Source organism: Bubalus bubalis, chromosome 7, assembly GCF_019923935.1.
Source record: "Bubalus bubalis isolate 160015118507 breed Murrah chromosome 7, NDDB_SH_1, whole genome shotgun sequence".
NCBI lineage: Eukaryota > Metazoa > Chordata > Mammalia > Artiodactyla > Bovidae > Bubalus > Bubalus bubalis.
The window spans coordinates 24424512-24447706 of record NC_059163.1 but is presented as its reverse complement, the minus strand read 5'-3'; the positions used below and the strand labels follow the sequence as shown (position 1 = coordinate 24447706).

At 41.6% G+C, this 23195-nt stretch overlaps 1 protein-coding gene across 2 annotated transcripts in view; it reads left to right on the top strand.

Moving 5' to 3' along the window:
• FRAS1 (Fraser extracellular matrix complex subunit 1) overlaps positions 1 to 23195 on the top strand; it is a 522812-nt gene that overhangs the window by 300202 nt on the left and 199415 nt on the right. For both annotated transcript variants that reach the window (XM_044945743.2, XM_025289852.3), the window contains exon 20: positions 79 to 222. In XM_044945743.2, coding sequence (XP_044801678.2) covers positions 79 to 222 — 144 coding nt within the window. The remainder of the gene's footprint in view (positions 1 to 78; positions 223 to 23195) is intronic.

Here is a 23195-nt window from a genome sequence, read left to right as displayed (position 1 = left end):
GGTGGAGCACGCTAAATACTTCATGTGTGTACATGCTGAGCTGCTAACTCCAAGCCCGATTCTTGCTTTTCCTTCCAGAGTGCCACCCCACCTGCAGGCAGTGCCACGGCCCGTTGGAGTCTGACTGCATCTCCTGCCACCCTCACATTCCTCTGACTGCTGGGAGCTGCAGGGCCAGCTGTAAAGAGGAGCAGTTCCTCAACCTCGTGGGCTACTGTGCTGGTGAGTGAGTCCCCGTCACAGGCTCAGAAATCCCTAGCCTGAGGCTGGGGCTCTTCATGCCGGGCCCCAGAAGGCTCTTGTATTTGTCCTTTGTCATCAGATTAAGAGCTCTCTCTTGGGAGATGTTTGTCTCATGTCCAAAAATTCACTTCACTGCTTTCTATCTGACATTTAGTAAATATCTGTGGATTCAAGTGGAATCTTCTAATGATACTCTTGCAGTTCCTGAAAAAATCTTAGAACTTCATATTAATGAAAACTGAAGTCATGATAATGATTGCTTACATGCATGCAGCGCACTTTAGCTTCAGACGGCAAGAAGCAGGTTCAAGATAGTCACGCACTCTGAAAACTGTTGCCCTCGTGTCTGCTGCTATCTGTTATCTCCTGCTGTGAAGAACCTTTGTCATCAGCCCTGAGCTCACACAATGACAACAACCAGGCACAGAAGTGTAGGGAGATCAACCTAGAAGCAAATCAGTTGCTTCAGGAAATGGGATTTTTTTTTCCTCCTCAGTTTAGTACTCAGATCTTAAAAGGAAGTAAATTAGGAAGCCAAAAAAGAAAAAAAAAAAAGGCAGCAACAATAACAGCAACAGCTTTACTGGGACTTCCCTGGTGGTCCAGTGGTTAAGTGTCTGTGCAGTCAATACAGTGGGCACAAGTTCGATCCCTGATCAGGGAACTAAGATCCCACATGCTGCATGAGTGTGGCCACAAATTTTGTTTAAAAAGCACCTTACTGGAAAGAAACCTGGAATTTGGATAATGATGCAGTCGCCATGCAGTGTTTGTGTTCATCCATCCATTCCTACAATAAATACCTTTGAGTGTCTAACAGTGGTCATATGCTCAGAATATATTAAAAAAAAAAAGATTAATAAGACGACGATTGTGCCCTCAAAGAGTTTAAGTCTGGAGAGGGGATTTACAGACTAGTGGGTTATTTTATATTTCTTGACCCACTTCTCCAAGTTGCATGAGAAAGTTGAGGAGATTTGCCTATAGCTGCTGTTGTGAAGCTCTGAAGGGCTTGAGTGGGAAGCATCCTGGGAGCCACTGGGCAAAGGGAAGCTGAAAATTCTGGTTAGACACACCCTGGAGGGGCTGACCTGGCTGTAGGGCTTGTTCCCAGGCAGGGAGGGAGGGTGGCCAGTTGTCTCCATCAGAGTATCGAGGTGGCCCGTTCAACACAGCGAGTAAATGGTATTAGTGCTTCATGTGTGGCTGGGGTGCCCCACTCCCAGGTGATTTATTTCTTTTTGCACATGACCTTGGCTCAGACAGTAAAGAATATGCCTGCAGTGTAGGAGACCCAGGTTAAATCCCTGGGTCAGGAAGATCCCCTGGAGAAGGAAATGGCAACCCACTCCAGTATTCTTGCCTGGGAAATCCCACGGACAGAGAAACCTGGCAGCTACAGTCCATGGGGTCACAAAGAGTCATACAGAACTGAGTGACTACCACTGAGCTTAAGACTAGACATTAGAAGGAATTCCCTTGTGGTCCAATGGTTAGGACTCTAACTGTCACTGCTGGGGGCCTGCCTTTGATCCTTGATCGGGGAACTAAGAAACAACAAGCTGTGTAGAACCACCAAAAAAAAAATAATAAAAGAGTGAAAAAATGACTTGACACAAGAGTCCAAGATCTATACCCTAGGAAGACAGAACTCTTGAAAGCAGCCAAGACTTGCTAGGATTCAGAGCAAAACCTGATTATAGAGACTGCAAACATTTTAGGAACAATGGAAAGTAGAAACTCAGAGAGTCCAGGCTTCAGACAGATGTGATAGCCCACAACTAGAGGGGGTTCCCTGATGGTTCAGACACTAAAGAATCTGCCTGCAATGCCAGAGACTCAGGTTTAGTCCCTAGGTTGGAAAGATCCCCTGGAGACAGGCATGGCAACCCACCCCAGTATTCCTCCTGCCTGGAGAATTCCAAGGACAGAGGAGCCTAGCGCTGATTCCTATGTTAGGATACAGAGGAGCAACTCTTAAGAGGTCCTGACATGGTTAAAGCACATTAGTAGATATTTACTGAGGATCACCTGAGCCCAGGGTGCTGAGTTTCAGGGGTCTCAGAGATCTTCCAGGCTACTTAAGGAGATGACACAAGTACAGTTAACAGACAGTACAAAGCAATTTATGGATCATAGCCTCTAGGCAGTATGGGTTGTAGGAGTTCAGAGGAGGGAGAAATAGAAGATATGGACAGGTGGGGCCTAAAACTCTTCCTGAAGAATAGCTAGGATTCTGTTACACAGAGGGAAATGGGGTGGGCTTTCCAGGTGTATTTCTACCGGGAAACAGGGACAGCGGTAGAACATGTGGGCCATTCGTGGCCAGTGAGAGTGGTCCAACCTGGCTGAAGGACCTGGTTTGAATTAAGACATGTTAGGTGAAATGATTGGAAAATGTAAGTTGGAGCCAGGGTCTACAGAATGCAGAGTTCTAGGCTGAAAAATTTGGACTGACTCTTGTGGGCAATGATAGGACTATGAGAGTTTTAGAGGGAACTGTGACAGCTAAGACTGTTACAGGCAGGACGGCTGCAAGCTGCGTGGAAGATGGATTGGAAGCTGGAAGGATGATAGTCAGAGATGTTAGAAGGTTGGACCTTCATAATGGCTTTTCTATTTTCAAATTCTTCTGAGTGTGGAACCTAAACACTTTATGCTGGAGCCATTTTATAAATAAATGTTTATATAAGCAGATCGGAAGTTTTTAATTTTTAATCAGCTCAGTTCTCTCCAATGTCCAGAGGCCTCTTTGATGGTAAATTAGGTGATTAGGAATTGCATTAACTTTTTAAGGCTTATATGGGATCGGTGGAATAAAGAATCATTCAGTTCAGTTCAGTTCAGTTGCTCAGTCGTGTCCGACTCTTTGTGATCCCATGAATCACAGCACGCCAGGCCTCCCTGTCCATCACCAACTCCCGGAGTTCACTCAGACTCATGTCCATTGAGTCAGTGATGCCATCCAGCCATCTCATCCTTTGACAGCCCCTTCTCTTCTTGCCCCCAATCCCTCCCAGCATCAGTCTTTTCCAATGAGTCAACTCTTCACATGAGGTGGCCAAAGTATTGGAGTTTCAGCTTTAGCATCATTCCTTCCAATGAATACCCAGGACTGATCTCCTTCAGAATGGACTGGTTGAATCTCCTTGCAGTCCAAGGGACTCTCAAGAGTCTTCTCCAACACCACAGTTCAAAAGCGTCAATTATTTGGCACTCAGCCTTCTTCACAGTCCAACTCTCACATCCATACATGACCACAGGAAAAACCATAGTCTTGACTAGACAGACCTTTGTTGACAACGTAATGTCTCTGCTTTTTAATATGCTCTCTAGGTTGGTCATAACTTTCCTTCTAAGGAGTAAGAGTCTTTTAATTTCATGGCTGCAATCACTATCTGCAGTGATTTTGGAGCCCAGAAAAATAAAGTCTGCCACTGTTTCCACTGTTTGCCCATCTATTTGCCATGAGGTGATGGGACCAGATGTCATGATCTTCGTTTTCTGAATGTTGAGCTTAAAGCCAACTTTTTCACTCTCCTCTTTCACTTTCTTCAAGAGGCTTTTTAGTTCCTCTTCACGTTCTGCCATAAGGGTGGTGTCATCTGCATATCTGAGGTTATTGATATTTCTCCCGGCAATCTTGATTCCAGCTTGTGTTTTTTCCAGCCCAGCGTTTCTCATGATGTACTCTGCATAGAAGTTAAATAAGCAAGGTGACAATATACATCCTTGACGTGCTCCTTTCCTATTTGGAACCAGTGTGTTGTTCCATGTCCAGTTCTAACTGTTGCTTCCTGACCTGCATACAGGTTTCTCAAGAGGCAGGTCAGGTGGTCTGGTATTCCCATTTCTTTCAGAATTTTCCACAGTTTATTATGATCCACACAGCCAAAGGCTTTGGCATAGACAATAAAGCAGAAATAGATGTTTTTCTGGAACTCTCTTGCTTTTTTGATGATCTAGCGGATGTTGGCAATTTGATCTCTGGTTCCTCTGCCTTTTCTAAATTCAGCTTGAACATCTGGAAGTTCATGGTTCACATATTGCTGAAGCCTGGCTTGGAGAATTTTGAGCATTACTTTACTAGCGTGTGAGATGAGTGCAATTGTGCAGTAGTTTGAGCATTCTTTGGCATTGCCTTTCTTTGGGATTGGAATGAAAACTGACCTTTTCCAGTCCTGTGGCCACTGCTGAGTTTTCCAAATTTGCTGGCATATTGAGTGCAGCACTTTCACAGCATCATCTTTCAGGATTTGGAATAGTTCAACTGGAATTCCATCACCTCCACTAGCTTTGTTTGTAGTGATGCTTCCTAAGGCCCACTTGACTTCACATTCCAGCATGTCTGGCTCCAGGTGAGTGACCACACCATTGTGATTATCTGGGTGGTGAAGATCTTTTTTGTACAGTTCTTCTGTATATTCTTGCCACCTTTTCTTAATATCTTCTGCTTCTGTTAGTAGGCCAAATGACTCTGAAAGTCCCCAGCCCCGGAATATCAGGTTCCATTAATGTAAGCTGAAAGGAACACACCTTGTCTGTCCTGAGGTTAGGTGAAAGTTTTAAATAAGTTAACCCATTGTTTGGCACTTGGAAATCTTTTGAGTGAGAATGCACTCATGTGTGCTAAGTCACTTAAACCTTATCCAACCCTTTGCAACCCTATGGATCGTAGCTCTGTCCATGGGATTCTACAGGCAAGAACACTGGTGTGGGTTGCTATTTCGTCCTCTAAGGGATCTTCCCAACTGAGGATCAAACCCATGTTTCTTATGTCTGCCTGCATTGGCAGGTGGGTTCTTTACCACTAGCGCCACCTGAGAAGCCCTGAGTTGAGAGTAGCTTATCAATATTTATCACAGAAAAATATGACCAGTAATTTTAGTTGTTGACCTTTTAGAGAAGTGCACTGACCCCAAGGTTTATTTTTAATGAATATATGCCCTTTCCAAATACCTCCCAATTGTCTCTGCAATATCATAATGGATTTGTTCATGTATGGCTTCATCTGGCATTTATTACCCGCATGCTCCCTACCAGGCACTGTGCTAGGCTCTGGGGAGGCCCAGATGAATAAAATATAGTGCTTGCATTCCAGAAACACACTGTGTAGTGAAGGAAGGAGATGTTTGTTGCATATGACATTATTGTGACTATATGAGCTGAGGGACAGCACCCTATCCCAGACTGGAATGTGTGTGTGTGTATGTGCACTCGTGTGTGTGTGTGTGTGTGTGTGTGCGTGTGTGCATGTGCACATGTGTGTACTGGGTGGTGAAGGCCTTCTGGAACTAGTCATAACAGATGATTTGGAAACATGAGTAAGAATGAGAGGGCTTTGGAGATTTGGAGAGGGGAGCATTCCAGAAAACAAGTCAAAGAATATTTTCTATTCAGACATCAACAGAGAGTTCAGTAGAATGCTGGGTCCCTCCAGGTGCTGGGCCCTGAAGCAGAAGGAAGCAGGCCAGGTCATGAGGCCTTTGTGGGTTCTGTTTGAGGAGAACATGCCCTGGTATCAAGGCTGTGATAGGTTTTTAAGGAAGGAAGCGTTTTAATTACGTTTCTGTAAAGAGAAAGTTGTGCAGAAGATTGCACAGAAGATGGGGGCAGAAAGTCCTTTGGGAGGGAGTTGTAGAAATCCTTGTGAGAGATGAAGCCCTTTGATGAGAAAGTTGCTGACGGGATGAAGAGCAGGGCACAGCTTCAGTAAGCATTAATTGTATATTAGGTTGACCCATCTGAGATTGCTGTTTTGTGGGGTGGGGGGGGAAGGTCAAATAGTGTCAGTTTCACTGAGGCTAAGGGAGTGTGAATTTGGGGATGATTTCTAGGATTCTGGTCTAGTAAGTTCAAGGAATGAGAGAAACATTTGTGAAGGACCAGAATAAGAGGATGATATATTTGGCCTTGTGCAGGTGGGACTATTGGACAATCTGAGGTGGCTGTCCAGGAGGAGGGTGGAGGTCTCAGTGAGCCATAATCTCATCTGCTATCTTCCTTTCACCCTGAGCCTAAAGTCCTGGAACTCTTTTTTTAGCTCAGTGTTGCTTCAGTCATGTCATAAGTTAAACTCCTAGAATATTTCAGTGACTTTTATCTAAACGCTGGAAGGTGTTAGGAGGAACCCTGGTGATAGCAAAGCAGAAGAGAGTCCACCCACGCAGTACCCTCAATAGAATGTATTTCCAAAGTCCTTGGGAAAATCTGACACAGGGGAAGCCCTGGGGAAGCCCTGGAGAAGCACCCTCTCTTCTCCTTTTGTCTCGTGTGAACTTTAGAGGTTGATAGGATTTACTCACAGGATTTATTCTCTCTCTGAGCTGTACCTAACCTAAGATCATCATCAGAGACCTCTTAATTGCCCTTAGCTGTTTAAGAAAGAAAATTACATCTAATTTATCACACAGACAAGAATAAGCACATCCTGGGAACAGGTCCAATAACCTCACCGTGTTATCACGTATGGAGATGTCACACGTATGAGGTTTGTTTTTTTTTCCCTCCAAGTCTATCAAAGCAAATACAGTTTGTGAGATTTGGGGCCAGAGCTGAAGGCTTTCAACAAAGACAAATGAACTGGGATGAGAGATAAGAGTGGGTAAGATTGCAGCTGACATGGTGAGGTGTTATGGAAAACCAGTTGTTTTCCTCCATAGATTTTTGTTTTTTATACTTTGCTCACATCTCAACAGTGTTGTCCCCAAATTTCAAAGCCTGGGGTGCTCCTTCTCATTGTCTTTCTCAGCTAAAACCTTTCTCTTTTTCATATAAAAGGATGAGAATTAAAAAGAAAACATGAAGAAGACATATTCAAATGAAGGTGCATTAAAAAATGACATTGTTTTTCTGGAATGTCTAATGGGAAGGCTGTACTTGTTAGTTCTTAGGTAGAAAGATAATACTGAGAGTGATATTGTAGAGGAGAAGGCTGAAATATTTTATTTATTTCACTTTTAATCTAGGTATTGTTTATTTACTATATTGTGTTAGTTTTAGGTGTCCAGCAAAGTGATTCAGCTATATTTGCATATATGTATACATGTTTTCTATTCTTTTTTCTTTTAATTAATTAATTAATTTTTTTTTGAAGGATAATTGCTTTACAGAATTTTGCTGTTTTCTGTCAATCCTCAACATGAATCAGCCATAGGTATACATATATCTCTTCCCTTTTGGAACTCCCTCCCATCTCCCTCCCCATCCTACCCCTCTATGTTGATACAGAACCCCTGTTTGAGTTTCCTGAGCCATACAGCAAATTCCCATTGGCTATCTATTTTACATATGGTAATGTAAGTTTCCATGTTACTCTTTCCATACATCTCACCCTCTCCTTCCCTCCCCCATGTCCTTCAGTCTATTCTCTATGTCTGTTTCTCCATTGTTGTCCTGTAAATAAATTCTTTAGTACCATTTTTCTAGATTCCATATATATGTGTTAGAATACGGTAATTATCTTTCTCTTTCTGACTGTATAATATGTTCTAGGTTCATCCATCTCATTAGAACTGACTTGAATGCATTTATGTCATCTTTGATTTCTTTCATTGGTGTCTTATAATTTTCTGTGTACAGTTCTTTCATCTCCTTAGGTAAGTTTATTCCTAGATATTTATTTAATTCTTTTTGTTGAAATTGTGAATGGGATTGATTCCTTAATTTCTCTTTCTGATTTTTCATTGTTAGTGTATAGAAATGCAAGTGATTTCTGTGTATTGATTTTGTATCCTGCAACTTTGCTAAATTCACTGATTAGCTCTATTAATTTTCTGATATTGTCTTTAGGGTTTTCTATGTACAGTATCATGTCATCTGCAAACAGTGAGAGCTTTACTTCTTCTTTTCCAATCTGGATTCCTTTTATTTCTTTTTCTTCTCTGATTGCTGTAGCTAGGACTTCCAGAAATATGTTGAATAATAGTGGCCAAAGTGGACACCTTTGTCTTGTTCCTGATCTTAGGGGGAATGCTTTCAGTTTTTCACCATTGAGAATAATGTTTCCTGTAGGCTTATCATATATGGCCTTTACTATGTTGAGGTAGGTTCCTTCTACGTCCGTTTTTTGAAGCGTTTTAATCATAAATGGGTACTGAATTTTGTCAAAGGCTTTTTCTGCATCTATTGAGATGATCATATAGTTTTTATCTTTCAATTTGTTAATATGGTATATCACATTGATTGATTTGCATATATTGAGGAATTCTTGCATCCCTGGAATAAACCCAATTTGATCATGCTGTATGAGGTTTTTGATGTGATGCTGAATTCTGTTTGCTAAAATTTTGTTGAGGACTTTTGCATCTATGTTCATCAGTGATATTGGCCTGTAGTTTTCTTCTTTTGTGTTGTCTTCATCTGGTTTTGGTATCAGGGTGATGGTGGCCTCGAAGAATGAGTTTGGAAGTATTCCTTCCTCTGCAATTTTTTGAAAGAGCTTTAGAAGGTAGACCTTAGCTCTTCTCTAAATGTTTGATAGAATTCTCCTGTGAAGCCATCTGGTCCTGTGCTTTTGTTTTGGGGAGATTTTTGACCACAGCTTCAATTTCAGTGCTTATAATTGAGTTGTTCGTAATTTCTATTTCTTCCTGGTTCAGTCTTGGAAGATTGAACTTTTCTAAGAATCTGTCCATTTCTTCCAGGTTATCAATTTTATTGCCATATAGTTGTTTATTTCTTTTCCATAGGGATGGTCTTGATCCCTGTCTCATGTACAATGTCACGAACCTCATTCCATAGTTCATCAGGCACTCTATCCATCAGCCTTAGGCCCTTAAATCTATTTCTCATTTACACTGTATCATCATAAGGGATTTGATTCAGGTCATACCTGAATGGTCTAGTGGTTTTCCCTATTTTTGTCAATTTAAGTCTGAATTTGGCAATAAGGAGTTCATGGTCTGAGCCATAGTCAGCTCCTGGTCTTGTTTTTGCTGATTGTATAGAGCTTCTCCATCTTTGGCTGCAAAGAATATAATCAATCTATTTCGGTGTTGACCATCTGGTGAGGTCCATGTATAGAGTCTTCTCTTGTGTTGTTGGAAGAGGGTGTTTGCTATGACCAGTGCATTTTCTTGGCAAAACTCTATTAGTCTTTGCCCTGCTTCATTCTGTATTCCAAGGCCAAATTTGTCTGTTACTCCAGGTGTTTCTTGACTTCCTACTTTTGCATTCCAGTCCCCTATAATGAAAAGGACCTCTTTTCTGGGTGTTAGTTCTAAAACGTCTTGTAGGTCTTCATAGAACCATTCAACTTCGGCTTCTTCAGCATTACTGGTTGGGGCATAGACTTGGATTACTGTGATATTGAATGGTTTGCCTTGGAAATGAACAGAGATCATTCTGTCATTTTTGAGATTGCATCCAAGTACTGCATTTTGGACTCTTTTGTTGACCGTGATGGCCACTCCATTTCTTCTGAGGGATTCCTGCCCGCAGTAGTAGATATAATGGTCATCTGAGTTAAATTCACCCATTCCAATCCATTTCAGTTCGCTGATTCCTAGAATGTCGACATTCACTCTTGCCATCTCTTGTTTGACCACTTCCAATTTGCCTTGATTCGTGGATCTGACATTCCAGGTTCCTATGCAATATTGCTCTTTACAGCATTGGACCTTGCTTCTATCACCAGTCACATCCACAGCTGGGTATTCTTTTTGCTTTGGCTCCATCCCTTCATTCTTTCTGGAGTTATTTCTCCACTGATCTCCAGTAGCATATCGGGCACCTACTGACCTGGGGAGTTTCTCTTTCAGTATCCTATCATTTTGCCTTTTCATGGGGTTCTCAAGGCAAGAATACTGAAGTGGTTTGCCATTCCCTTCTCCAGTGGACCACATTCTGTCAGATCTCTCCACCATGACCCGCCCGTCTTGGGTTGCCCCACGAGCATGGCTTAGTTTCATTGAGTTAGACAAGGCTGTGGTCATAGTGTGATTAGATTGACTAGTTTTCTGTGAGTATGGTTTCAGTGTGTCTGCCCTCTGATGCCCTCTTGCAACACCTACCGTCTTACTTGGGTTTCTCTTACCTTGGGCGTGGGGTATCTCTTCACGGCTGCTCCAGCAAAGCGCAGCCAATGCTCCTTACTTTGTACGAGGGGTATCTCCTCACCACCGCCCTTCCTGGCCTTCAACGTGGGATAGCTCCTCTAGGCCTTCCTGCGCCCTCGCAGCCACGGCTCCTTGGACGTGGGGTTGGTCCTCCTGGCGGGCGTGGGGTTGCTCCTCCCAGCCGCCACCCCTGAGAAGCGAAAAGCAAAGGAGAAAAGGAAAGATATAAACATCTGAATGCAGAGTTCCAAAGAATAGCAAGAAGAGATAAGAAAGCCTTCTTCAGCAATCAATGCAAAGAAATAGAGGGAAACAACAGAATGGGAAAGACTAGAGATCTCTTCAAGAAAATCAGAGATACCAAAGGAACATTTCATGCAAAGATGGGCTCGATAAAGGACAGAAATGGTATGGACCTAATAGAAGAAGAAGATATTAAGAAGAGATGGCAAGAATACACAGAAGAACTGTACAAAAAAGATCTTCATGACCCAGATAATCACGATGGTGTGATCACTGACCTAGAGCCAGACATGCTGGAATGTGAAGTCAAGTGGGCCTTAGAAAGCATCACTACAAACAAAGCTAGTGGAGGTGATGGAATTCCAGTTGAACTATTCCAAATCCTGAAAGATGATGCTGTGAAAGTGCTGCACTCAATATGCCAGCAAATTTGGAAAACTCAGCAGTGGCCACAGGACTGGAAAAGGTCAGTTTTCATTCCAATCCCAAAGAAAGGCAATGCCAAAGAATGCTCAAACTACCACACAATTGCACTCATCCTACGTGCTAGTAAAGTAATGCTCAAAATTCTCCAAGCCAGGCTTCAGCAATATGTGAACCGTGAACTTCCTGATGTTCAAGCTGGTTTTAGAAAAGGCAGAGGAACCAGAGATCAAATTGCCAACATCCGCTGGATCATGGAAAAAGCAAGAGAGTTCCAGAAAAGCATCTATTTCTGCTTTATTGACTATGCCAAAGCCTTTGACTGTGTGGATCACAATCAACTGTGGAAAATTCTGAAAGAGATGGGAATACCAGACCACCTGATCTGCCTCTTGAGAAATTTGTATGTAGGTCAGGAAGCAACAGTTAGAACTGGACATGGAACAACAGACTGGTTCCAAATAGGAAAGGAGTACATCAAGGCTGTATATTGTCACCCTGTTTATTTAACTTCTATGCAGAGTACATCATGAGAAACGCTGGACCAGAAGAAACACAAGCTGGAATCAAGATTGCCGGGAGAAATATCAATAACCTCAGACGTGCAGATGACACCACCCTTATGGCAGAACGTGAAGAGGAACTAAAAAGCCTCTTGATGAAGGTGAAAGTGGAGAGTGAAGAAGTTGGCTTAAAGCTCAACATTCAGAAAACGAAGATCATGGCATCCGGTCCCACCACTTCATGGGAAATAGATGGGCAAACAGTGGAAACAGTGTCAGACTTTATTTTTCTGGGCTCCAAAATCACTGCAGATGGTGACTGCAGCCATGAAATTAAAAGACGCTTACTCCTTGGAAGGAAAGTTATGAGCAACCTAGACAGCATACTCAAAAGCAGAGACATTACTTTGCCAACAAAGGTCTGTCTAGTCAAGGCTATGGTTTTTCCTGTGGTCATGTATGGATGTGAGAGTTGAACTGTGAAGAAGGCTGAGTGCCGAAGAATTGATGCTTTTGACTGTGGTGTTGGAGAAGACTCTTGAGAGTCCCTTGCACTGCAATGACATCCAACCAGTCCATTCTAAAGGAGATTAGCCCTGGGATTTCTTTGAAAGAAATGATGCTAAAGCTGCAACTCCAGCACTTTGGCCACCTCATGCGAAGAATTGACTCGTTGGAAAAGACTCTGATGCTGGGAGGGATTGGGGGCAGGAGGAGAAGGGGACGACAGAGGATGAGATGGCTGGATGGCATGACTGACTCGATGGACGTGAGTCTGAGTGAACTCCGGGAGTTGGTGATGGACAGGGAGGCCTGGCGTGCTGTGATTCATGGGGTCGCAAAGAGTCGGACACGACTGAGTGACTGACCTGATCTGATCTGATCTGATAGTTGTTCATAATAGTCTCTTATAATCTTTTGTATTTCTACATTGTCTGTTGTAACCTCTCCTTTTTCATTTCTAATTTTGTTGATTTGATTTTCTATGTTTCTTGATGAGTCTAGCTAAGGGTTTGTCAATTTTGTTTATCTTCTCAAAAATCAGCTTTTAGTTTTATTAATCTTTACTCTTGTTTCTTTCATTTCTTTTTCATTTATTTCTGCTTGGATTTTTATGATTTCTTTCCTTCTACTAATTTTGCGGTTCTTTTGTTCTTCTTTTGCAGTTTTTTTAGGTGTAAAGTTAGGTTGTCTATTTGATGTTTTTCTTGTTTCTTGAGGTAGGATTGTGTTGCTATAAGCTTCCCTCTTAGAACTGCTTTTGCTGCATCCCATAGGTTTTGAGTTGTCATGTTTTAATTGTCATTTGTTTCTAGAAATTTTTTGATTTCCCTTTTGATTTTTTCAATAACGTTGGTTATTTAGAAATGTGTTATTTAATCTCCATGTGTTTGTGTTTCTTACAGTTTTTTTCTTGTAATTGATATCTAGTCACATAGCATTGTGATTGGAGAGGATGGTTGATGCAGTTTCAATTTTCTTAAATTTACTGAAGTTTGATTTGTGACCCAAGATGTGGTCTATCCTGGAGAATGTTCCATGTGTACTTGAGACGAAGGTGTATTCTTCTGCATCTGGATGAAATGTCCTGAAGATATCAATGGGATCCATCTCATCTAATGTATCATTTAAGACTTGTGTTTCCTTATTCATTTTCTGTTTTGATGATCTGTCCATTGGTGTGAGTGGGGTGTTAAAGTCTCCTACTATTATTGTGTTACTGTCAATTTCTCCTTTTATGTCTGTTAGTGTTTATCTTATGTATTGAGGTGTGCCTATCTTGGGTGCATAGATATGTACAATTGTTAGGTCTTCCTCTTAGATTGATCCCTTGAACACTATGTAGTATCCTTTTTTATATCTTGTAATCTTCTTTATTTTAAGGTCTATTTTGTCTGGTATAAGGATTGCTACTCCAACTTTCTTTTGCTTTCTATTTGCATAGAATATATTTTTCATCCTCGCACTTTCAGTCTATATGTGTCTTGAGGTCTGAAGTGGGTTTCTTGTTGACAGCATATATATGGGTCTTGTTTTTGTATCCATTCAGTATTAGTCTGTGTCTTTTGGTTGGAGCATTTAATCCATTTACATTTAAAGTAATTATTGATATATATATTCATATTGCCTGTTTTTCTATTCTTTTCTGGTATTTATTATATGATGTTGAATATAGTTCCCTGTGCTATACAGTAAATCCTTATTGTTTATCTATTTTGCATATGGTAGTGTGCATCTATTAATCCCATACTCTGAATTTATCCTCCCTACCTTTCCCCTTTGGTAGCTGTAGGTTTATTTTCTACAAAGACTGCAAAATTTTAAATAGCTGGTTTGTCAGGATGGCAGAATTCTAAGGGATTAAAATTTTGTTTATGCAGTAATTTTTTAAATGCTGGTTTATTTTCTCATAAATCTGTGCCAGAGTGTAAGCAAAAGAAGACAAGCGTCAGGAAAGAACTACTACTCTGAGAATTTTCATATTGTATTCCAGTACTTGAGTTCTAAGCAGTGGTTAATAGGTGTGGCATGAAAACATGTCTTCTGGCTGAATAAATCTGGCAAACTCTTGATTAGGTAAAGTTAAGCAGCTTTCTTTATTATGGAATTTATCAAAACCTTAAATAAGCAAGTGTACATTGTAAATCTCTGAAATGAAGGAGGCTACATCCCTCCCCTTGATTTATTATAGCTTCTCTCGGAGTTAACCAGCGCTTTGCAGAACAATATTTGGGAAGCCCAGCACTAGCTGGTGTTAGTATGTTGGACAATTTGTTGGCAGTTCCTCAAGGTCAAATGAAATACTCAAGCTATACTCAGATTGCAAACTTCCTTGCTTCCATCCCTGGGTGCCCCTCTCTCTCTTCCTTTCTTCCTTCTTTTCTCTGTGGACAAACAGAGGGGGCCCCGAGATTGCTTAGGATTGCCACTCTCTCAACTGTTGAAGAGCATCAGGGAACAATCAGTAATTTTCCTCGAATGCTGGGTCTGAGATGTGTTTGCTCTCTGAATCTGAGTTGACGAATTAGAAAACCTGTTAATATCTTTTTTCTTCCAAATCATTAAAAACAAAACAAAACCTCTTGAGTCCCTTCCACAATTTTCCCCAATTACTGTCAATCATTTCTTAAAGAGGACACGGAAAAGTGTGGTGAAGCAGTTGAAACGCACAGGTTAAAGAGCAACAAATCCTTATTGTGAAATAAGCTGTGAGAATTGCAACACTGAGTGATGAAAAAAGAAACAGTTCAACTTGAATATAATTAAGAACTGGGTGGGATAGAGCCCTATAGAAACCAGTGCTCCAGTTCTCTGCTTCCAGATAAAGTGACTTGGAGCCAGAGATGTGGGAGCCAGTTCTGCTTTATAGCAGTTTCTATGTGTGGGGTGTGGGGGCTTCCTCAGTGGCTCAGTGGTAAAGAATCCACCTGCAGTACAGGAGATGCAGGAGACCCGGGTTCAATCCTGGGTGGGGAAGATTCCCTGGAAGAGGGCATGGCAACTCACTCTAGTATTCTTACCTGGAGAATTCCATGGATGGAGGAGCCTGGTGGGCTACGATCCATGGGGTTGCAAAGAGTTGGACACAACTGAAGCAACTGAGCACGCACACACATGTGTGAGGAAGGTTGGCACTGTTCTATATCTTGCTGTAGCTGCCTCTGAGACTGTAAACTGAAAGAAGAAAAAAGGCACACACTAAAACTTGTAAGAGTTAATACTTTATTTTCATCATCAAAATCCTACCCATCCATCCCTTCTGGCCTTGCTCAGATTCCTTCCCTTCTAGGACCAGCTTGCTTTTGGCAGCTCCTGAGTTGTCATTTTTAGGTACCCTGATTGTTTCTAAGGATTTTGAACCACTTAGCATTGACTGGTTCATGTTCTCTGTGAGTGGTCTTTTCATGGTGTCCAGTGACACCATGAAAGCTTAGTATATGACAGTGCAGTGCTGTGCTCAGTTGCTCAGTCATGTCCAACTCTTAGGCTCCTTTGTCCATGGAATTTCCCAGGCAAGAATACTGGATCAGGTTGCCGTTTCCTCCTCCAGGGAATTTTCTTGACTTAGGAGTTGAACCCGAGTCTCTTGTGTCTCCTGCATCAGCAGGCCCATTTTTTTACCACTGCACCACCTGGAAACCCGTTAGTATGTGACAAGCACTGTGCTAATTTCTTTGAATGCATTTTGCCATTTAATACTGACAGTGATTCTCCAAGGTGAGTACTAATGTGATCTCCATTTTGCATGTGAAGAAACTGAGCTGAAGAAAGGTTCAAGTCACTTACTCAAAATGACAAAATTTGGAAGATAGAGCCAAGATTTTAACCTGGAGAGTCATTCCAGAAGTTACATATTGGGTTGGCCAGAAGTTGTTTTTGGTTTTCCCATAAGATCTATTAAAAAAAAATTATTCCTATTTTTTTATTTTATTTTTGGCTGTGTTGAGTCTTAGTCACTGCACTCAGACTTCCCTCAAGTTGTGGTGCAGCTCCAGGGTGCAAGGGCTCAGTAGCTGTGACTTGTGGGCTTAGTTGTGCTGTGTCACATGGGATCTTAGTTCCAGTACCCAGGATTGAACCTGCACCCCCTGAGCTATAAGGCAGATTCCTAATCACTGGACCACTGGGGAAGTCCCTTCCCTTAGAGCTTATGGAAAAACCTGAACGAACTTTTTGTGCAATGCTTAACCATTTTGTCCTACTTGATGAGACCAAATATAATACTAGGAACTCAAGAAATTTTCTGGTTGTAGATTAAAAGGTGGATTCTCAGAGTCTGGTATGGCAAGATGGTTGGAGCAGCACTATTGGGGAAAGCTGCAAGAATTTTTTGGTCTGTTTTAAATGCTAAGGAAGTCATTTAAGATTGCAGTGGATTTATATAGTGCATCCCTTGCCAAGTTGCTTGAGTCATGTCCAGCTCTTTGCGATCCCATGGACTGTAGCCCATCAGGCTCCTCTGTCCATGGGCATTCTCCAGGCAAGAATACTGGAGTGGGTTGTCATTTCCTCCTCCAGGGGATCTTCCTGACCCAGAGATCAAGCCCATGTCTCCTGCATTGCAGGCAGATTCTTTACCATCTGAGCCACCAGGGAAGCTCCATATTATGTATATCTGTATTAAATGAATAAACTTTAAATAAAAACATTAACACATACTAAAATTCAATAATTTGTATTACTCCACATGTACTTTAATCTTTTCCAGTGGTTAAATACATGTGTTTTACATAGTTGTGATCAGCAGCTATGTACAGGCACACCTTTGAAATGTTGTGGGTTTGGTTTCTGGCCACTGCGATAAAGTGACTATCACAATAAAGCAAGTCACACAAATTGTTTGGTTTTCGAGTACTCATAAAAACTTTGTTTACACTATATTGTAGTCTATTAAGTGTGCAATAGTTTTATGTCTTAAACACAATGACTATACCTTAAATAAAAATATTTTATTGCTAAAAAATGCTAACCATCATCTGACAGAGTAGAGTTGCCACAAACCTTCAGGTTGCAAAAGAAAAAAAACATAGGTGCAAAGCACAATTAAGTCAAACACAATAAAATGAGGCATGTCTGTATTTCTTTGTTTCTCTTAAGTATCACTTTGTATATTTCCATGTCTTGGCAAGTCATTGGAAGAATCCATATAATTGTAGTTTTTAATGGCTAAATAACATTCCGTTATATTTGTGTAACTTAACTTGATTGGCTATTTTTTCTGCTGTGGTTCTGGGCAATAACCAGCAGGGGACAGAGTTACCGCTTGGTGAGTTAAGTATGACTTCCAAGGTTTCACCTGGGATGAGATCTGCTTTTCATGTTATTATTAATAGCAATAATGGTGTGGTTTGGTGAATTTTATAATTTTTAAAGTATTTTCTCACTTAACTTTGTCATCCCAAGAAACCTTCCTGCAGAAGTGGGAATAGAGCTCAGTTCAGTGCCTAATCAGCACATAGATGGTGATCAAGAAATGTTGGAATGATTTGATTCTGGCGTCCTAACATCTACTTTAGTCTAGTCCCCTTTCAGTGTGTCCTAAAGTAATTACATCAAGAATCTTCTTGTACAACCCATTGTGTTTTTTTTACATTTTTTTGCTTCTTATCTCTTCTGTTTCACTTTCTATTTCATTCCATCTGGCCCTGTTCTTCTATCTCTATATTTTTTTCAATTTTCTTGTGTCTTATTTTTTTTAACATTTCCTTCTTCATTTTGCTTATCTTCTTTTCTGGCAATGCACATTCTTTTTTTAATTTCTCATCTGTCGGCCTATCTCCTATTGCTGGAACAAGAGATGCAAATCCAGTCTCTGTCTGGAACTTTCAATGATTGTCTCTCCCTTGTTCTCAGAGTTTGTGTTGTATTTAAGGGACTGTGCTGTCTGCTGAAAAATGGTTGAATATTTCAAAGCATTTCTTTTCTTTGAAATTTTGGGGAAAAAAAGAACATGACCTATGCTTAAATTGAAGCCTTCCTAAATTAAAAAAGAAAAAAAGAACAGCAGCTTTTCTCCTTTTTGTGACTTTTGTATTTTCTCCTTTTTGTGACTTTTACTAGACAGTATCTACCTAGCCTTGGAAATGACCTTACTTAAAAGTCTTCAACTTGGCAGGGCTCCCAATGAAGTTAGGATTGCTTTGTCTTCAGAACTACAGGCCAGGGCCTGAATTGTAGAGAAGGTTTGACTGCTTATGTGTAAAGAATACCATTGAATTTGGGTTCCACAGGTTGTCCTTAAGTACTAAAGACAGAAAAATTGCTATGGCTGCACTTACCTACTTTTTTTACACACGTAAATCTCTCCATTTACATGTAATAGGCAAAAATCATGACTTAGATGTAAGTGTGATCATCAGTATCAATGGCAGTCCTGATTGGGCTTGCCCCAGATTAACAATAATGGCTAATGTTTATTGAGCACTTACTAGGTACTAACTCCTCACATACATTGTCTCATTTAATCCTGACTGTGACCCTGGAAGGTCAGAGCTGTGATTAGTAACATTTCCAGGTTGTAACCCAAGAGACTAAGGTAAAAGACATTAACCAGCTTACCCAATGTTCCACAGCTAGTATGCAGTAGAGCTTGGCTTTGAAGCAGCACCACTTCAGAGTGTACACGTGTGAACCTTGGGTCGCCAGCCTTCATGACCCGATCTAGTTCCTGTAGGACCTTCTCTTCTCCATAACAGTATTACTTATAGTTCTTTCTGAGGCTTTGGCGCCTTGCCCACCATGGCCTTTCCATATACACTCACTACACTTTCCCTCAACTCTCACTCCCACCAGTTTATAGCTTTGCTTTCTTCTGTGTTTGGAAGATTAACGAAATCTCCGAAAAACAATGACAGCAGAAGAAACTTCTTCCCCTTGAATGTCTCTGTATCTTCTTCTAAATACTTTTCCCTTCATTCCTTTCTTTGAGAAGGATATGTCTGCTTTCTGAACATTTGATCCACAGGAACAATATATTCTAAAAGCACGAAAGAACACCTGCCCCACTTCTACCAGAGGTGGTACTTTTTTTCCTTCTCCTGACTCTCTTCATCCACTACTGATGTTTCACCAGTATAATTCAAAACTAAGTACAGTTGATGCTTGAACGATGTAGGTTTGAACTGCATGGGTTTACTCGTGTTCAGATATTTTTCACTAGTAAATACTACAGTATTATACTGTCTGTGGTTGGTTGAATCTGAGGACATGGAGGAACGGGGATGCAGAGGGCTGACTACAAGTTATACTCCAGTTAACCTTTGCATTGTTCAAAGGAGTTGTTCATAATTATAATTTAAAATTGAGTTACACCCACTTCCTTCCCACCCCTCTTCCACATTCTAGTCACTGCCACATCTTGCAAAGCTCAAGTCCCTCTTATTTCCTTTGGATAAATAATTCTCTGGCCCTCCTTGGACGCCAGTTGTATTTTGTTGTTGTCATTCAGTCATGTCTGGCGCTTTGCGACCCCATGGACTTCAGCACACCAGGCTTCCCTGTCCTTCACTATCTCCCAGAGTTTGCTCAGACTCATGTCCACTGAGTCAGTGATGCCATCCAACCATCTCATCCTCTGTCACTCACTTCTCCTGCCTTCATCGCTTCCCAGCATCAGAGTCATTTCCAATGAGTTGGCACTTCACACCAGGTGGCCAAAGTATTGGAGCTTCAGCTTCAGTTGTATCTTAGGTGTGGCTTTCTTCTGACATTGGACCTTGTCCTGAGCATCTTGAGGGAAGGGTCTCACTGACTTAATGCTCTGTCTGCCGCAGCAGCTTCCACAGTTCCTCACACCCAACGGACATCCCGGAGGTGTTATTGAAGTGAACTTTTTTCTATATTGGAGGGAAGGCAAGATTAAAACATAAACTGGGGGGAAGAGAGGTTAGATACAAGGTGTCAGGATACTTGGACAGGAAGGGTGCTTATTTCCCCTGTTGGCAGCAAGAAACTGCATCAGACCTGAGGAAGGAGCTTCACTCTTACATCTAACGCTGCCTCTCGCTCCCTTCTTCTTCTAGCCGCCTATCTCTGTGGGTGCTACCCCGGGCTTCTCACCACATTTATAAGTTTGTCAACACTGGGCAGAAATCACTGTTCTGTAATGTTAAGCTCTGTCTACAGTAGTGGGCTTTGTTGCTGTTTCTTTATTGGTTTTTCCCAGGGTAAAACTGCAGCCACAGACACTGAAAAATGGCAAGTTTTATTTATTTGTTTTTGTACTAACTCAGAGCTAACCCTAAACAGAGCACACGATTTATAAGCGCTCGTGAGTGGGCTTTCTGTACTGTTCATCGGGTTCTCAAAGCAAGAATACTGAAGAGGTTTGCCATTCCCTTCTCCAGTGGGCAGGGAAGCCTGGCATTCTGCAGTCCATGGGGTCACAAAGAGTCGGACATGACTGAGCGATGGAACTGACTGGTGGGTGGGCTAGGACCAAAGTAATGTTCCAAAGGGGAAGTGAGGGGCTTCTTTTACTTCTGCCATCTGTATGTTATTTTCTGGCTTTCTGCTATGCTTGTCTCACAAATAGAACCCCATCAATTTTCAAAGTGGCATCCAAATTCAGAATCCATACACACTTCAAGGACCCTGAGCTTCAGCATGGAATCATTTCTTTCTTGCCTGATGAGGAACAGCCACAAGTTCTGATTATTTTAACAGCTTCCAAACACATTTAATGCGGTTGCATTAAGAACCTAATCGACTGACAGGACATTATTAAAAGCCTCACTGTGTATCTAAATACATTTTTATAGGTCCATTATTTATCAGCTAAGGAGTCACGGCCCCATAAAACCAACATGCACAACCATTGCTTTGACAGTACACATTTACTTTAATATCTTCAAGCTTTTTTGACTTGCTCCAAAGACGTGAAATAAGTCATTTCACTGCCATGTGCTTCCATCCATCATGATTGTGGGTAATCCTCACTGATCCTCGAAGCAGAGCCTTTGTGATTTGAAGAAAGCCTCACACCGTGATGACCTCATATAATTTCCTCACAGCAGCAGGATGAAGTATTAGAGGATATTGCCACTGCTGAGTCAAAATATTAATTTTTTACATATTTACATTTTTAGTATGTGCACATGCTGTGCACATTTAGAAAACAAATGGAATCCACTGCTTGCTTAAAAATAAGAAATGTATTTATTTCAGCGCGAGCCAATACTCTGCTTCCAGGCTCCCTTATAATGTGTTCATTAATTTGTGGGTTTAGCGTGCTACTTCACTGGGTTTGTGAGCAAGCAGACACATAGACAAATAACTGGAATTCCAGCCACCCTCCTCGCTCTACCTGTTTAATATATAGTGATATATTAAGTCTGAAATGAAGGTAATGTGTATGATCTGAAACAGGCTACATGTAAATGTATCTGGGGTCTCTCTCCTCTGTCTCCGCTTGCATCCTTAATGATTCTTTTATTTAAAGACTCTTTACTGTAATTGAAATAGTGACAAATAAGGATTTACTTACTAAGTAGCAATGGGAGGATTTGAGAGACGGCCTCCTGAACTGCACTGTTTTTAAGCAATTAAGGGATGTGCGCTCACCATTTAGGCATATTTGAAGTTAGTCTCCTCTTTCGATTACAGACTGGAAGGTCAGCGGAAAATGCCTTTCTGCACAGATGGGGCTTTGAGAATGGACTGTTAATCCTCGCAGAGGCTCCTAGATTGGTGGGTTGGAAATTCAGGTCCTCTATTTTAGTAACTGTGGTTCTGGTACAAATTAAGCAGTGACAGTATAAACTTCCTCTGATGTATCCTGTGAACTTGTTCCAGATATCACCTGTAGGGAGGGATGGGACTGCAGGTGGGATAAGGAGGACTACAGAGGAATTTGTGTTTTGTTGGCCTAATGGAGAAGGCAATGGCACCCCACTCCAGTACTCGCCTGGAAAATCCCATGGATGGAGGAGCCTGGTAGGCTGCAGTCCATGGGGTCACTAAGAGTCGGACATGACTGAGCGACTTCACTTTCATTTTTCACTTTCATGCATAGGAGAAGGAAATGGCAACCCTCTCCAGTGTTCTTGCCTGGAGAATCCCAGGGACGGTGGAGCCTGATGGGCTGCCGTCTCTGGGGTCGCACACAGTCGGACACGACTGAAGCGACTTAGCAGCAGCAGCAGCAGCAGCTTACATTAATAGCATTTTAAGGACACTTTGAAAGCTTGTGTTCCCAGAGAACTCAACTCGGGCTCTCTGATGACCTAGGGGGGTTAGGATGAGGGGAGTGGTTGGTGGCAGGGAAGCTCAGGAAGAAGTGGAGATTTGTATTCTTAGAGCTGCTTCAAGTTGTTGTACAGCAGAAACCAACACTACATTGTAAAGCAATGTCTTCCAATTAAAAAAAAAAAAGATGTTGTCCTCCTACCCGTGTGAGTCCAGCAAGAATCTGAATCAGGACTTGTCAGATGGTCACCACCTACTAAGAAGAATTCAAGACTGGCCTCCAAATCAGCTTAATTCTTAAAAAATATGCCCCATTGATTTTATTGTGCATGAAGTAACTAGTGTGGTAGCAGTTCCCTGGGACACATAGTCACCTCCTGCGGTGTCTGGAGATGGGCTCATAGCACCTCTTAATTATGTTTAGATTGTATAATTAGTGCATCTGGCTGGCCATGGGGAGATTTCTCTCTTCATTATCTCAAATTGTACTGACAGGGCAGTTGTAAATTGCCACACGTGCAGCCAAGTTTCTCCCTGCTCCTCTTGGCCTGAAGTGAATTGAAAAGCAGGTGGTGCAGGCCAGGTCAGCCTTTTCCCAGGCCTTCAAATTCCCCACAGTTTCCTGGTATTTTCACTCCAATATTTTATTCTTTCATTTAACATATAGATAAGGGCTCCCTTATCTAGATAAGGACAGGGAAGCCTGGCATGCTGCAGTCCATGGGATTGCAAAGAGTCAAATACGACTTAGTGACTGAACAAGGGCTCCCTAACTAGGTACTACTGATTTAGCCAAATTCTACCTTGTAAATTTTAAAGGCATTTTGGAAGCTGGCAGATTGCTCAAAAGTCTTCCCTGGTCATGTCTGGAAAGATAAACCACTGGTATATTGGTTTTCCTTCTCGAAGGACACCCAAGGTCTCCATTCCTGGTCTCGACAGCCTTTATACACTTACACAACAGTATTCTTAGTTTTCTAAATATGCCTACTCTAGCAGAAGCCTCAGCCGGTCAGCAGTGGATGTAACAGAGAAGGGT